We start from the raw sequence: 15,630 nt of genomic DNA, 5'->3' as shown, positions 1-15,630 counted from the left end.
TCTTTGAAATTAAGGTTTTAAATTATAAAGTAATTTACTTTTCCTTTCAATTTGCTTGACTAGTACATATTGTGGAAGTGATAAAGTGAGCCAAGAGTAGTTCTTATGGTTTTGATTTAATTTTTTTTGCATTTGAAAAGAGGAGATAAAACATTTTTATAACATCAAGAATTACGTTCCTTTTGCTTGTGTTTATTTGATGGAAATTGGAACAATCATGTGTAGATAATTATTCACCTTGTGCAATACTGTTTGATCTACTGCAAAATTCTTTGGAAAATGAACTTCTGTTGAAAGAAAACACCCACCAAGCTGCCTTACAAAAAGTAAATTACAGATATACCTATTCAATTTTATGTTCATGTGTGAGAAGGCTGAAGGCTTTTACCTCTTTTTTCAGTTTATAACACTTCCTTAGTCAAGGCAGTCTCTGTACTCATAGCTTTACAATCCTGAGGCACTGAAGGTGACTCAGATCTGAGCTGCACAAACCTTTGATCATCCCTGAACTGCTTCATTTTGATGGTTCCAGAAAGTTTGCTGAGACTGCTGTTTCCAGGGAAGAAGGGACTTGGGGGGAAAAACAGGGCAGCTGCTCCAATAAGGATTTTTCTGCTGCCAGGAGCACACTGGCAGCTCACTCACCCTGTCCACATGAGAACTGGATGGTCTCAGGGGTCATGCTGATAAAAGAGGGTTTGTATCTGTGTCTGTCCTCTGTGTCTCCAAATCTCACTCCCTGGTTTCATTCCTCTGTGCCCACCAGGAGTGCAGCTCACACAGCAGCACTAGGGAAGGGCATCCCAAGGCTACGAAAATGGACCTTGACAAGCATCTTGAGCTAATGCAGGTTAGGCCCAAGACTGGGTTTTGCTTGAGCGAGAACTGGAAAGCTTCACTGAGAGTGGGCTCTGAGGAAGGGGACAGAAGGTCCCTCCTCGAGCTACACATGCCTGTGTTTAGATGGCTCAGCTTATTCTTCTGACCTTGTAACTGATGGAGAAGTGTTTTCTGCCATCATACGGTGAGTGTCTGGAGTGAGGTAGATAACATGCACCCCAGAGGTGCCCGTTTGTCTCTGGATGACCTGTGACCACTCCCACAGCAAGAAGATAGTCTCCTCATACGTCAGTTCTCCAAGCACACACACATCTGAAAGGATTTTACTGGAACAAGAAACTAAGTCTAAACAATGTGGAGAAACTCCAAGGAAATTCAGTATTAATAAGATTACTTGTATTGTCATACTGATGAACCTGAAGTGCTTTTTTTTAACCAACTTTCCTTTAAATTAGACTGCAAATTGCAATTATTGGATATCTTAGAGAACATTATACTTTGCAAGAAGTGATCACGAAGCCTCTGTGATGGTGGGACAATGTAAATGGCAAAAAAAGAGCACAAAAGGAGTTTTTTAAAAGCTGGAATCTTCCATGGATGAACCTTAAGGAGAGGAGAATGCAATCTGTGAGTCTTTTTTTCAAAGAGTATGAAAATTAATTCACAGACCCAGTGAACCTGTGTCACTAATAACAGGAAATGGAACCCTTGTATTTACAGAGTTCTGGTTCAAATTCAGCATGATCTGAGTACAGTCAAATGCTTTGTTATAGTTGGTTTCCCACTCTTATTTACAATTTATATCAAAGATAGGTCAGTGAATCACAGTCATAAAGTAAGGCCCACATTGTAGTTGCAGAAGAGAAAAAGTTGTCTTATCTCCAGATTTGTTTTACAATCCCCTTGTGAAAGGAGCTGGGAGACTCAGTTCCCTTTGAACTAAGCAATGTTCTTGGTTAGCTGAGATGGCTGATTTTTAATTGCTTCTAATCAAGGCACTTACAACAGGAAACCTGTTGGTAGCCTGCAGGAATTCTTTCATCTGCTTCTCTTTGGACATGAAATTGTTTTGTTGTGTCTTAAGTTAACTTGCTGGATCCAGAAAGGAAGAAAATCGTTGTCTGTATTCCTGCACCATGTAGCATATGGGGACTAAATCTTCACTGAGTTTGTCAGTACTATCACAACTGTAACAACCTCCACCCTCACCACAGGTCATGATGGGTGAATGACTTCTTCTGCTCCCCAAGTCCCTCCTGGTTTTCCAGGCTCTTCTTTGTGCCTCACCGATATCCAGGGCATCCTCTGGGAAACGTGGGAGACACTTCCTCACATCCTTGGGGTTTACCTAGAGGGGGCACACAGTTTTATGCCTGGCTTAGGGATACAGATGGGCAGGAATGACTTTGGGGACATTATCAAATTTGGCAAAACTTCAAAGAAGGCTGAAACCTTCTCTTGTTAAAATTTATTCCATTTTGGGCAGAGGAGATGGAATAATTTTCGAGTTTTCAGCAGTTGATTGAACCTATGTTGAAGATGCAGTGAAGAGGAACAGTTTGTGGAAGTTTGAGGAAAGATTATTGATTTTTTTTTTTTTCATCCTTCCAAGAGAACAAACTGTCTATCACAAAAACAGTATCCACAGAATGTTTTTAATGAGCCTAAATGGTTTTATTAAGAGTGTGGCTATTGCCTGTGTGCACAATAGTAGAGTGCATACACTGCCACTGGATGAAAAGCAGTTTACATAGCAAAGTGATGAAGCCTCTCTGTTTGAGGGACTGATACTTTCAGTTCCCTGAAAACTTCATTTGCTTAGTTTAGACCCTGACAGAGAAGTTTCTCTCTGGCAAGACCCATGCACAGTGAATGCTGCTCTGCCATCTTGGCAAGCCAACCCTCACTCTTCTTTCCCATAGCTGAGCCTTGCAGGTACCTTGTGCTTGCTGCCTCTCTGGTACTGTTGAGGGACACTTCACTTTGTGGTCAGGGGTGCAGGAGAGCTCAGGTGCATCCTGATGCCCTTCTCTGCCCAAACTTCTGAAAGACCAAAAACCTGAGACTAAAATACAGTTTACTTCCTAGACTGGCACCATGTAGTTATGGTGACTTTGGCTATTTCTCCATCTGTCACCCTGTGGCACCCTCTGCAGTTCTGCCTTTAAGCAGTTTCAGTGTTATATAAACATAAGAATCATGGAAGACAGCCCAGTTTCCACATCAGGCTTTATTAGTGGCCATTTCCTCCAGTCACCCTCTGACTCTTACTTTGCTTGAGCCGTGTTTTGTCTGCGTACTTTTTTGTCTGGTACATTTCCACTCATACTGGTCAGATTTTGGGTTTCTTTGGCACACAGAAGTTGTGTGTTTTCTGCTCTTGTGCCTGGCATTGCTGACATTCCTCTTGGGCCTGGCCAGTAAACTTAATTTGCTTGCCCTGAATACAATTAAACATTATCAGCTTCCCCTTTCAGTTTGCAATATCTTTTCCTCTATAGCTAAACGCACCCTGAGTTTGCAGGTGATTTCAGATGTTTGAGCACTGGTTGCTATCAGGTGTACTCAGCTGGTAGGTGCCTGCTTGTTTTGGCTGTTTGGACTGTGTGCTTCCCCAGGTAAGTTTTTATGCCTACAGCAATTTAGGCAAACAAGTCCTCTGATGACAGTGAAAAAAAATGTGCTGAGCATTTGTCACTGCATGCTTCTGGCCAGAAATGCTGCCATTATACTAAATCCTCTGTGTTTGACTCTCACTCCCTGGTTTGTTTGCCAGAGTTAATAGCACAAAATTCTCAAGCAGTATAGGGTTTTTTTCCATCTGGAATATGCAGCTTGTTTATTTCCTTGGAAGAACTATAGTATGAAATCATGGCTACAGAGAGCTCCTTTTGAACCACAGAACCAATAATTGGGAAAATAGTACAGAGCAATGTACTAATAAAAGAGAAGTCCTAGGTGAGTTGAAATACACCACATCACAAATTTGTGTGGGATTCAGTGATTATTTCAGCTCTCAAAAAGAGGTGTAAAGAAGTATATTTTCAAAATATAAAGCCATGTAATTTTAACATTTCAAAATTAAAGGTTTCAGATATGCTGAAACGTTTTTCTTCACATTTCATATTGAAAAAGACCAAACTGCCTTCAAACTGAGCCACATATTTCACTACTATATAATACAAAATATGAACTATGTTGGTTTCAGCAAGCAGGTAAAATCTGCAACAATGGGATTTACAATTTCACCGTCAAATAAAGCTAGATGAATAATTTGCAATGACTTTAAATTTCGGACTATAAGTCAGATTGGTCTGGTTAATTCAAAATTTTAAGTCCACAGGCTTTTATTTAATGAAAATAGTCTTTTGGGGTCAGTGTGGTTCTATCGATTTCTTATCTCATTTTTTTATTTTATTTTAGTTGAGACATTCAAAGCCAAGGTTCCATTACTGCCCACTTCTATTCCAACCACAGTCCCCTTTATCATTAAGAACTTTTGTATATGCTTCCTATGTTATCGTGGCTGTTTTACCAGGCCTTGATTTGTAAAAGACATGTGCAGCCTCTAGGGGTTATTGTTAAATACTGATTAAAGTCTCCAAAAACATTCAAAGACCTGGAAAGTTTGAACTGCATGCTCCAGTGCTCAGAGATTTGATTTTCACTCCCCAACTCCCTCTTGAATGATGAATCATATGCCTTGAAAACACACACTTTGAAAAGGGATGAAAAGGTAAGAAAACAATGAAGATAAACTTTTCCAAAGTGTGAGGATAACTGTGCTAAATTGCCTTCTTTAATCTCTCAGGGAGGCAGTTGCAGGATAGCTGGCATCTTCCCATCTCTCCAAAGTCTTCTGTTGAAAGGGGCTCTCTGGGCACAGCTTTGTTGCAGAAAATGGTGTTTCTTTTCCATGTTGCTAAGAATGGATGCTGTGCTGAGATGGGCTCAGGGACAAGGGGGAGAAGTCCCATCTTTTTCCCACAGCTTTCCTTCTCTGTCAGTGTATCAGCTCCTTCCTTGGCTGTGGGGTATGGCAGAGCAGGAGCTGGAGCAGTAGGTCAGGTGTGAACTGGAGACTTGAAGTTCATTCTGGGCTTGTGAAGTGTCAGAACAGCATCACTGTCCTGTTGCAGGACCAGTGCTACTGGAGCCTGACATGGGACAAAGTGTTTTGTGGGATGAGGCTGGCTGGAAACCAAGAAGGAGAGACAGATGGATCTTTGTTAGGAGGAAAATACTGTGTGATGTTTGTAGAGATATTTCTTTTCACCCCTTGTTTAAAACCAACTCTACAAAACACAACAGCGCTTTCTCCGTGTTCTTTCTATTCACTGAAGAGCTGCAGGACCAATAGAAGAGTAAAATAAGAAAAGGACAACCAGCACAGACCTCTAAACAGCCAGCCTGGCTCCGTGCTGATGCTGGGAGAGGTGCTTTAGGTGCTTAGTTTGTACTGCCTCTTGTCTCAGGGCCATGGGGAGGTTGCCATCAGTTTCCCAAGAAGCAGGACTGCACTGTGGGTCCCTGCTGAATGTCTTGCCATGGTTTACCTCTGATGGCAACCACCTGAGGCCATGCTTCCCTGGCAGCATCTCACCCTGTAAATGCATCACATTCCTGGATGACTGTGGTAGGCTCCTGGCTGGAATTTGTGGCTAAACCTGAGTTGCACACAAGGAATAAGGAAGACCTAATGAGGCTACAGAGCCACTTTATCCAGGCGTGATCTGAAAAAGGACCTCACCGATTTTTAACTGGGTTGATTGGTTTTAAGGTGGTTTAATTCCCTAATCCAGTGTAGGAAGGAGGCAGATAAACCCTACACAGTTAGAGCTGGTGTTGATGCTGGGCAGAAGCATTTCTCTAACACAGCTTGAGGAGAAACCCTTGTCCAGGCTTGTTCATGGCTTTACTGCTGGAAAGGAGTGAGAACTAACTAAGTAAAAGGCAAAGCTGTTGTGGTGTTTCAGCCACTGATACCATGGGGGTCGTCACCAAGGAATTTACACAAATACATTTATGTTTATCTTAATTCAGTGGAAAACTGCTTTTGATCTGGATCCTGTAATTTGTCTTGTATCTCTGGTCTTGTCACAGGCATAAGAATTACATGTGTGGGAAGTCAGTAGATTGGAAACTTATCTTTGATTTACTTTCTTTGTATCTTGCTGCCTTTCTTCAATCTGAAGTTTCAGCTCTTCTCTCATTAATTTATTATTTTTTTTATTATTATTATTGCCTGTACATGGGCAAATTTTAAAAATAAACAAAATTAGATGAAGCATAAAATCAGAGCTTTATCTTGTTTGCTCCCAATAAATGGAAATTCAGAATATAATGGTCTTGTTCGGAAATCAAAACTTCCTCCTAACAGCTCCTTGATTTAAATTCGAGTCTAGCACAGAAAAAGCCTTAAAGAGACTGCAATGATCAATTTTGTTTACTTTTTCAGAAAGGGGCTGTTTGGTGGCATGAAGCTGAAGAAGAAGAAAAAAGGCGAGAAAGGGTTGACTATTACAAACAAAGATGCACTGGGTAAGGCCTCATAAATCAATATTGCAACTGGGAAGAGCAGGTGGGAGACTATATTCGATCTAATTTCATGTGAACTCATTTGAATTGTGTCTCAAGGCTTAGTATTGATAAAACAGGCAGTAAACTCTTTATCACTCAGAAATAAACAGAGAGCTAATTCTTTTTGCATTAACTGTTTCATTAAGTCCACATTCAGATTCTCTGAGTTCAGACTGCTCTGTCTGGTAGGGTAAAATAAAACTGTCTGTCTGACTTTTACAATAGAGAGATGTCTCATTTTTGAAAGTATTTTTTGTCTGCTCTACAAATAGATAAGTCATCACAGGTGTGTAATTCCTCCAGAACTTTTCTTCTTTTAGTAACCTATGTAGACTCTGATGGCTGGATGGGCTGGCTCAATAAAGCTGTGAACTTTACTTAGTAGCAATTCTCCTCTTAAATGTACAGCAGTTATTTTATTTTGTTTTATTACCTTTTTTTTTTTTATGGGTATCCCCATAAGATGCACAAATTCTCCTGTTTCTTTCCCTTAACACACTACTGGTTTCCAAACTATGGATACATTCCCCTGCACATCCTCCCACTGTCATTCCTCTCCTATCACCACCAATTCACCAAGATCTGTAGTTCAACAACAATGAAGTCTTCACCTTCTGTAGTTTTATTTTTGTAGTCTCACAAACTACTTTTGCAGCCCTTGAAGTAGAGTGTTGTAATAAACCACACGTCTCTTGACTGGTGTTTGGGCAGAAACAGGAATGCCTATTTTGTGCCATATGCATTATTAAGCCAAAGGGCACTACTTTTTAGAAGTTTGTCCTCTGGCCCTTAAAGCAAGAGGTTTGGGTTGTTTGGAGTAGAGAAAACTAAAGACCATTTCCTTACTAAATTACAAGACATTCCTCCCAGCTGGGGAGAAGTTTTATCTGCTTTAGCCTCAGAGCAAACAATACAGGCTAATGCAAGCCTGTAATCAAACAGTGTGCTCTAGGGTAAATAGGATATGGAGGGCAGTCATGGGAACTTGGTGCTACAGGTACAAAACTACGGACTTCCCTCAAGGGTTGAAAACCAGGCTATGCCTACACTGATGCAGAGACAATTTGACCTTCCCTGTGTTCTAGGAAGGCTGGACAAGGGTCAGAGGAGAGCTGGGTAGCATAGATATTGTGTGAGACTGCTGGGGAGGGAACCTTTGTGGAGCTGGCTTGTGCCTGGCTGCCTTGCCACAGAAGCAAAGTTGTGCCTGTCTGTACCTGCCTGGTGGTTTGCACAGGAGGGGAGCTGCTACTGTAATCAATGCTGCTCAATACAAACCACTGTCGTATCTCTAATTGGGACACCCCCACAAAAAATAAAATATTCAGTTCATGCTGATAAATCCCCTGCTCTGCTCCACATGACCCTTTTTGCTAGAAGAAATCGGATGTGGGTTTTACTTTCTTGTTTGTTTTCTTCAGCAGGTGATCATGATGAAAGTGCAATTCTTCTCCATGACAATCTTGGAAGAAGAGAGGAGGGAGAGGAAGATCCAATGAACAGCGATGCCCTGTCCAATGTTTTTGGATCCCTAAGCCCAGATAGGAAAAGGTACTCTCTTGTGTATCTTATCTAATATTCCTCAAAACACCTTTTCCATCCTTCTCAGGAATGGCACTGCCCTAGGACAATACATCTGTTGACAGATAATCCATTTACAGACAGCAGTGATCGCTTTACTGCTGCTGTCCCACATGACAGAGTGGGATGTACGTGTCAGCAAAATACTGTCAGCTCAAAGATATCAGCAGATGCTATTCAGTGCAGGGAGAGGTGGAAGCAGATCCTGTGAGTGCCTCAACTGTGCTAATGAACTCTGCTAAAGAAAACAAGCCAGAGGGAACAGCAATCTCTATAGCAAAGAGCTTGTGTAGTTGTTTTTTCATACAGGGGAGGAATGGGGTCAGGTTTGATGGGATCAGCAAGTGAAATCACTCCCATGCATGACAGGCAGCTGCACTGGTTTGTGTGGATGCCAAACATTTCCCTATTAACAAGTATATGAGAACAGAGGTGGTCTCTGCTGCTGAAATTAAGCCTAACAGTTCACAACAAAGCTACATGCCATAAACAATACTAGCTTAGAGTCCAGAAGTCTTTCCAACATGTGTCCAAGTACCAGCTCTTGCCTAGACATGGCTAATGACCTGTTTTGTCACTTAAACAGGGCAAAGCTGGTGACTAGAATTCATGAAGAGGACCTGAAATCCCAGAACTATCAGGTGAGCAGGGAGTGGTGGCCTTTAAGTGCCTCTGAATTCCTCAGGCAGGCTGGACCTGAGCCCAGGAGTGTGCCTGGTATCCTTGTGCCCCACAGATTGCCATCACCATCATTGAGGCCAGGCAGCTGGTGGGTGAGAACATCGACCCTGTGGTGATCATTGAGATAGGTGATGAGAAAAAGCAAACAACAGTAAAGGAAGGCACAAATGCCCCTTTCTACAATGAGGTAGGTGCTTTCCCTTAAAGAATATACTTTCTTCAGTGGCTCTGGGTGTAGTCTATTATTTAGTAGGTCAAAAGGGGATGAATTAAGTTTGTAGCACCTGCATGTCTGAGGTGAGAGGTATGTCCAGGGGTTCAAGCACCAGCAACAGCTCTGTTGGGTTTAGTTCTGTTTGATCTTTCTTCTCAAACTCTTCCATCCTGTTCCTCACCCTCTCCAATTCATTCTGCTGTACTCCACCTGCTGCTGCAGTTTTTCAAATGATCTCCTTGGGAGCTTGTTCTATAGTGCTGCTCACCACATCACCCCCACCCAAACCCTCATTCCCCTTCCTATTATTTCACTACTTCAGATTTTCCTTAACATATGCTTGTTCCAGCTGGTGACAAACAAGAGCAAAACAATCCCAAAAACCAACAGCTCCTTTGGGTTTCCTTGTGCCTCCTGTCCCTTTGACAATACCCTCTAGTCTGGGCCACAGCAGGCACGAGCCAGGGGCAAGGAGAGGGTTTTACTGTGTCCACCTGTGCCTCCCCAGCACCCTCAGTGTCTCACCAGGGCTCTGTGTGGTAACCCAAAAAGCTGAACCATTTAGCTGGCTGCACTGGCTGCCATCACAAAGATGATTCTGACCTGCTGTCACCTTTTCCCACAGTACTTTGTGTTTGATTTCGTTGGACCACAGGTGTTGCTGTTCGACAAAATAATCAACATCTCTGTAAGTACCTGGGAAAGCTTAGCACAGTAAGTAAAGGTCGTTGTTTTTGTCACTTTGGTTCTAAATGATTCTTAATGTAATTAAAAACAGAAATAATTTTAGGTACCAAGAGTGCTATAAAGTCAGCATGCAGTGGGGGAAAGAGAAAGGATAGAGGAGAGGAAAAAGAGGAGAAGCAGCTGGCAGTGATTTGAAGGAACATAACCCTAAAGGAAGATTTGTTCTGCCTTTTCAGAGACACTCATTGCTGGCTTGGCAATTGACAAGGTATAATGAGAAAATTCAGCTTAGCTCACTTTTGTCAGCATTATCTTCATCCCTCTAGTTTTCAAGCTGCCACTTCATTCAAATGACTGAGTTGAAATGTCTGGCTTATTTCAGTTCCTCAGATATGACTGTTTCTACCTAAACTAGTCCAGGTACTTTATCCTCACCAGTGGCTCTTGGGCTGTCTGGGAGTGCCAGTGGCTGGCTGCTCTCAGCACAGGAGTGGTCTCCAAGTGTTCAGTGCTGCCTCCACTGCTCACTGCAAGTTAGGTTCCAGCAGAGCTATGGAGGGACCTTATTGCTCTCTACAGTTACCTGACAGGAGGTTATAGACAGGTGGGGTTGGTCTTTCCTCCCAAGTAGTAAGTGATAGGACAAGAGGAAATGGCCTCAATGTTGCCAGGGGAGGATATTAGAAAAAAGATATACACTGAAAAGGAGGTCAGGTTTTGGAACAGGCTGCCCAGGGAAGTGGTTGAGTCACCATTCCTGGAGGCATTCAAAAGATTTGTAGATGTGGCACCTGAGGACATGGTTCAGAGCTGAACCTGGCAGTGCTGGGTTAACAGTTGGACTTGATGATCATAAAGGTATTTTCAAAACCCACTGATTCCATGATTCTGTGACATCTCAGAACAGTCCTGATGGAAGACACATATGCTCTTTGACTTGAGGCATTAGATAATGATATGCAGTTTCGAAGTCTAAGTCTATGGAGCCGTGCTAATTATCTTGTCTGAGACTCATCACTACATTTAGCAAGGTTGCTAAGGAACTAAAGATCTCATGAGACTCTGGACAATGCTGTCTTTGTATTATTTAGAAATACCACAGGCTATGCCCTTCATGAATTGTTTTTTTGTTGTTGGTTTTGTGGTTTTTTTTTTTTTTTTTTTGCATTAAGTCCATCCACTTTGCCAGAGATTTCTCTGCAAATAAACAGTGAGTTGTTGCTCGAGGAAAGGTTCTTTTTCTCTGAAATGCTTTGTCCATTTCAAAAATGTACACCAGAAAAGAGTCTCTGCAGGTTGTGCTTAACAAAGACAAGCAGTGGCCGGGAGCTATAGGGTACATCTTGTACTTGCTTTTCTGAGCTGCTATATAGAGTGAATTTTCCCTACAGAATAAAAAGTGTTCATTTACACATGACCAGCTGGACAACTAGGTTTTCAATGCTGGTAGTAAATTGACAGTCTGAATCCTAAGGCTCACTTGAAAGCCCCTGTATCACATGCACAGCTCACATATATGAGGTTCATACAGAATGTATCTACAGATCTGATCTCCTCTTATCTTTGAGGACAGAATTTACTACAGGCTGATAATGACTCATATTTTGCATGGGAGCAGATATCTCCTCTCTGCTGTGACTCACATCCCAGTGTATGGCCCCTATATGTGGTTCTGATGTGGTTCATATCAGCACAGTGCCAAGGTATCAACTCTTGTGTGCTTCTGCTGCTGCTGTTGGGGGATGTGTGGTTATTTTTCTCCAAGATATGGTCAGTCTTTCCAATCTCACATTCTTTTGACAAAGATTCCATATATCCAGTGATGGAGGGGAGAGTGCCAGCTTTCTGAGTGAACTGGGGATGTGGGAAAACATGTCACCTTTATCTGCTGTATATCTGCATAGTTTCATCAGGCTCAGCAAACTTATTTGATTTATGGTTGGTGAAGGTGCAACACTAAGAAATTAAAGGTTCTCTAGATAAAAATGACTTTAAAAAAACCCCACAAACAACAACAAACTAAGCCAGTGCAGTGCTTACGTATGCTACTGAAAACAGAGATTCATTACCCTGCAACGCAGTTTTGGAGAACGCAATCTATCAGGGGAATAGAAACGAAGAGAGGAAATGTGTGTGCTGGCAGTGAAGGAAACCCTGAGGGATGGAAAGTTTCACGGCACTTGCTTAACATGAATCTCACTTAAGGAGAAATAAAGATTGGCAGCCTCCATTATCAGAAATCATTCATGCAGTGAATTTGCTTAATCTGTACAAATGAACTTATCTGCATATGGAAGCTCAAGGAAAACAAAAGAGATTAGTGCCCTTGTCCATCAGTTCAGCAGTTAGTGTAGCTGTATTCAAACCCTGCATTTGAAAGGAAAATGAGACTTTCAATTTATCAGCACCTGCTAATTAGTAGATTTTTTTCTTCTTTGTTATCCACCATGCATACCAGCAGGCTTGTAATAATGCCATAGTATAACAGAGGTGCCCCTTTCATGCTAAACCTCTCCCATACTGAAATACTTTTGAAGTGAGGAATTACCAAGGACAACTGAGTGTGTTCCCTAAACCACAGGGGCACAGCAGCCCCAGGCCCTTAACAGAAAATGACATTATATTGCAACTAAAAACCTCCTGAATTTTCTGGTGAATCCTGATGAAGGCATCAGTGATCTTTACTTTGAAATGTATGTCTCCTGAGTTTGAGAAGTACCAAAATGAAGTCCCATTACAAATCCAGTGCAAAGTTGCAGAACTCTTGTATCCCTATCCAGGATGTATAGGCCCAAAGAGAGGGTATGAGGTCTTCCAGATTCCTGAAATGCTGTCAGAGGCTTAGTTGTGTACTTCCGACATCTAGATTTATCTTCTGTGGACTTGAATGGACTTGGTTTCTCTTTGCAATTTGGTCAGGGTGTTCCAGAAAATTCATCCTGCTTTCAGAGGCTTTTCTGCAGCCAAGAAATAGGTTTCAACCTTTTAAGCTATTCTGAAACCACGTGAGACACATTTTTTGAGAAATACAGTTCTAGCCTCTGCCTTATCTATGGAGTAAGCCACATACAAGTATCTGAAAACCAGACAAGGAAATAAATAGAACCAGGAATCATGGTAATTGAAAATTATTAATTAAATTTGAATTAAATGAAATTAAATTCATTACTTGGCAGGAAGAATAAGGAGACAGACTTGCTGGGGCCTGCTTGCCATCTCATTTACATCTATATTACTCCTCTGATCTCATTAGTATTGTGGGGGGTAAATCAGAAGTGAGTCTCTTGGTTTATGTGCACATTGAAATGTTGCAAAGAAGCACTTCAATTCTTTGTCCTCTGAGTGTACTCAGTTCTTATGGCAATTCAGCTATTGCACAGAAAGTGCTAAGGTTTCTGCAGCCTAGTGTGAAACCAGTTATGCCCCGTGTGTTTACATTCATTCTGATTTATTTAAAACTGCCAGAATAAGTACTATAACTGTGTCTCCTCTGAAGACACATCCATCTAATTGCTGCTTTATATAAGCCTAGGACCTGGGATGAACCTGTGTGATTCTGCTCAGATGCAACTATATTGTTTTCTAAATTGGCACAATATTGGGTAGGGAAAATATTTCAAATGCTTGCTGTATCTTCTGTGGCCATGTGTCCCCAGTTTTGGGTGGTGCTGGATGTTGCTGCTTATTACCTCTGAACCAAATGTGATCTTTGTCTGGGCTGCTCCTTCTTATGCTGACTGGGAAGAGAGGTAGTGACATTCTTTAATCATTTTTTAACCTTTTTAACAGGTTATGCACAACAAACTGATTGGGAGTGTGCTGATAGGCTCCTTTAAAGTAGATCTGGGTACAGTGTACAGTCAGCCAGGTAAGTGGTACATTTTCTGCCCATTTTGTCTGTTAAATGAGATGTGAAGCAGGGAAGAGAGGGAGATGTGCTGCTTTTCTGCTTTGATGCTTGTGGCTTATGCAAAGGGATAGCCTTAAAAGTTTTTGGAAGCGTTGTGTTTGAATTTGGATAGCAGCCAAACTCTTGGTGAAAAGTTCAACACTGAATACACCTTGCCAACCTGCTCATTCGTGGGAAGCACTTACTAAGGATGGCTTTTCTTTGACTGGTCAGAGTGGGCAGTTCTACAAAACCCAGCTCCACTCATTTGCTGTAGAGCATCCAAAGCTCTGTCATGTATGTTGGGGTAGGAGTGGGGAGAGAGAGAGACAGCAGGATGGAGAGTAAAAGGAATAGTGAGAAGAGCATGAAACAAGAGGAGGAGGAGAAAAGAACAGAAGAATGAAGATGAAGAAGAGGTGACCATGGGTCATCTTGGCTTGTCATCTTCAGAGCTGTCCAGTGCTTTCTGAAATTTGAAGCTAAGAAAAGATCATCTACCCCTTTTTTGGTGTGTTTTACAACCAAAACATTCACAAAAAATATACCTCTCTCCCATAATTACTCAAGGATCTGGTCTCTTGGTCTTTGGGGAAAAAAGGCATTCAGGCCACTTGCTGTACATGTCACACAGGTATGACAAAAGTGTGGAGTTATTCAAGACACCCTTTCTTCAGGGCTCCTGCAAGAGTTACTAGAGAGAAATGGCCTATCTGAATTGAGTGGCTTACTCAGTCTGTACTCAGACTGTGTTAGTCTCTGAATTCTGCCCTGTATCTCCTGCTCACACTTTTGCAGGAGGGTGGTTTCTGAGGGTTGATCTTGAGCTCATATCCCTGGTGCACTCTGGTCTCACCTTTCCACTCCTCTACACACCCAGGGTGATATCCAATGACTTAACATTGTATGTTAGGACCTTTCTCAAGGGAGTTGTTGAAGCACGGCTACGTCAAGGGCTGTTGTGGGTGAATTGTCATGTGCATTTTTGCCCTTGAAAGATGGAGCTGAACCTGCTCCTGGCTTCTTCTTCTTCTTCTGAGGGCTGTCCACCCTCTTTCCTCTGTTTCTTAGCTGTCTGCCAGTGCTACACCTGGGCACAGCTCCCAGAAAGGGTTTTGCTGCTGCAGAGTTCTGAGATCATCAGCTGCTGAAATACCACCCAACCTTCCACTGCTCTTTAGTCAATGATCTCAGTAAACATGGATGAAAATGATTTTTTTTCTGATGAGCTCTGGATCAATCCTTTGTTCTTCTTTTTTGTCACACAACGTTTTGGACCCTCTAGCTATGTCTGATGAGCAAGCACAATCCTTCTGGAAGCACAAATGTTGTTTGATGTGCCCTTTTTGGGAGTGAAGAGGAAATTATTTGCATCTTTTTTGCATCCCCTATTTGAGTGTTTAAGTTTGTCCTTCTTACAGGTCATCAGTTTTGTGACAAGTGGGCACTTCTCACAGACCCTGCTGACATTAGAACAGGAGCCAAGGGATACCTGAAGTGTGACATCAGTGTGACTGGGAAAGGTGATGCAATACAAGCTACACAGAAAACAGCTGATACTGAGGAGCAGATTGAAAAGTACTGCAATAGTTTCTTGGGCTTTTTAAACTGCTTTCTTCTTCACTAGATGCCTCAGTATGTCCTCTGCCCTCCTTTCTGTCCTTTCCTTGTTAACTCAGCATTACTAGCAGGATAGCATTATACACCTGGCTGTTCTGATGCGCTCAAAAAGAGTTTTTACAATCATCTCAACTAAAATGAAAGGCTTGTTATGGTCACTTCTCTGCAGCTGATAGACTCGGCCAAGTCCTGTGGCTAAGTTTCAAATTGTCTCTGACAGAAGGTTCATTGATCTGAAAACAATTAAAGATTTCTTAAAGTGGTGAACTAAGAAGAAAAAATATGAGGAAAAACTATTCCTTCACCACTACCAGATATGTATGTGTGGATATTTTCTGTATCTGTAGATAAACTCGAAAGCATTATCATTCTCCTTGTAAAACAAAGAAGTTCAATGTGGTAAATATGCTACCAGCATACTTCAAATTTTACTGGGGCAATGCTTCTGGTCAGTGCTGACGTATTGGACCAAGTCTATGGAGAGTCACCAAGATGATGGAGAGCTGGAGCTCTCTATGCTAATGGACTACAGGGGACG

The 15,630-nt window shown here is 41.9% G+C and overlaps 1 protein-coding gene across 1 annotated transcript in view; it reads left to right on the top strand.

Annotated features, from left to right (window-relative positions):
* Positions 1–7,862: 7,862 nt before the first annotated feature.
* FER1L6 (fer-1 like family member 6) overlaps positions 7,863–15,630 on the top strand; it is a 61,506-nt gene continuing 53,738 nt past the window's right edge. The window contains exons 1-6 of the mRNA XM_050322621.1: positions 7,863–7,971; positions 8,588–8,642; positions 8,738–8,869; positions 9,522–9,584; positions 13,373–13,451; positions 14,894–15,050. Of these exons, the coding sequence (XP_050178578.1) occupies positions 7,916–7,971; positions 8,588–8,642; positions 8,738–8,869; positions 9,522–9,584; positions 13,373–13,451; positions 14,894–15,050 (542 nt within the window). The 5' untranslated portion in view covers positions 7,863–7,915. The remainder of the gene's footprint in view (positions 7,972–8,587; positions 8,643–8,737; positions 8,870–9,521; positions 9,585–13,372; positions 13,452–14,893; positions 15,051–15,630) is intronic.

The sequence above is a fragment of the Myiozetetes cayanensis genome, unplaced genomic scaffold, assembly GCF_022539395.1.
Source record: "Myiozetetes cayanensis isolate MyiCay16 unplaced genomic scaffold, myiCay2020 scf1, whole genome shotgun sequence".
Taxonomy (NCBI): Eukaryota; Metazoa; Chordata; class Aves; order Passeriformes; family Tyrannidae; genus Myiozetetes; species Myiozetetes cayanensis.
The sequence above is the reverse complement of the archived record's forward strand: the minus strand, read 5'-3'. Positions and strand labels throughout refer to the sequence as shown.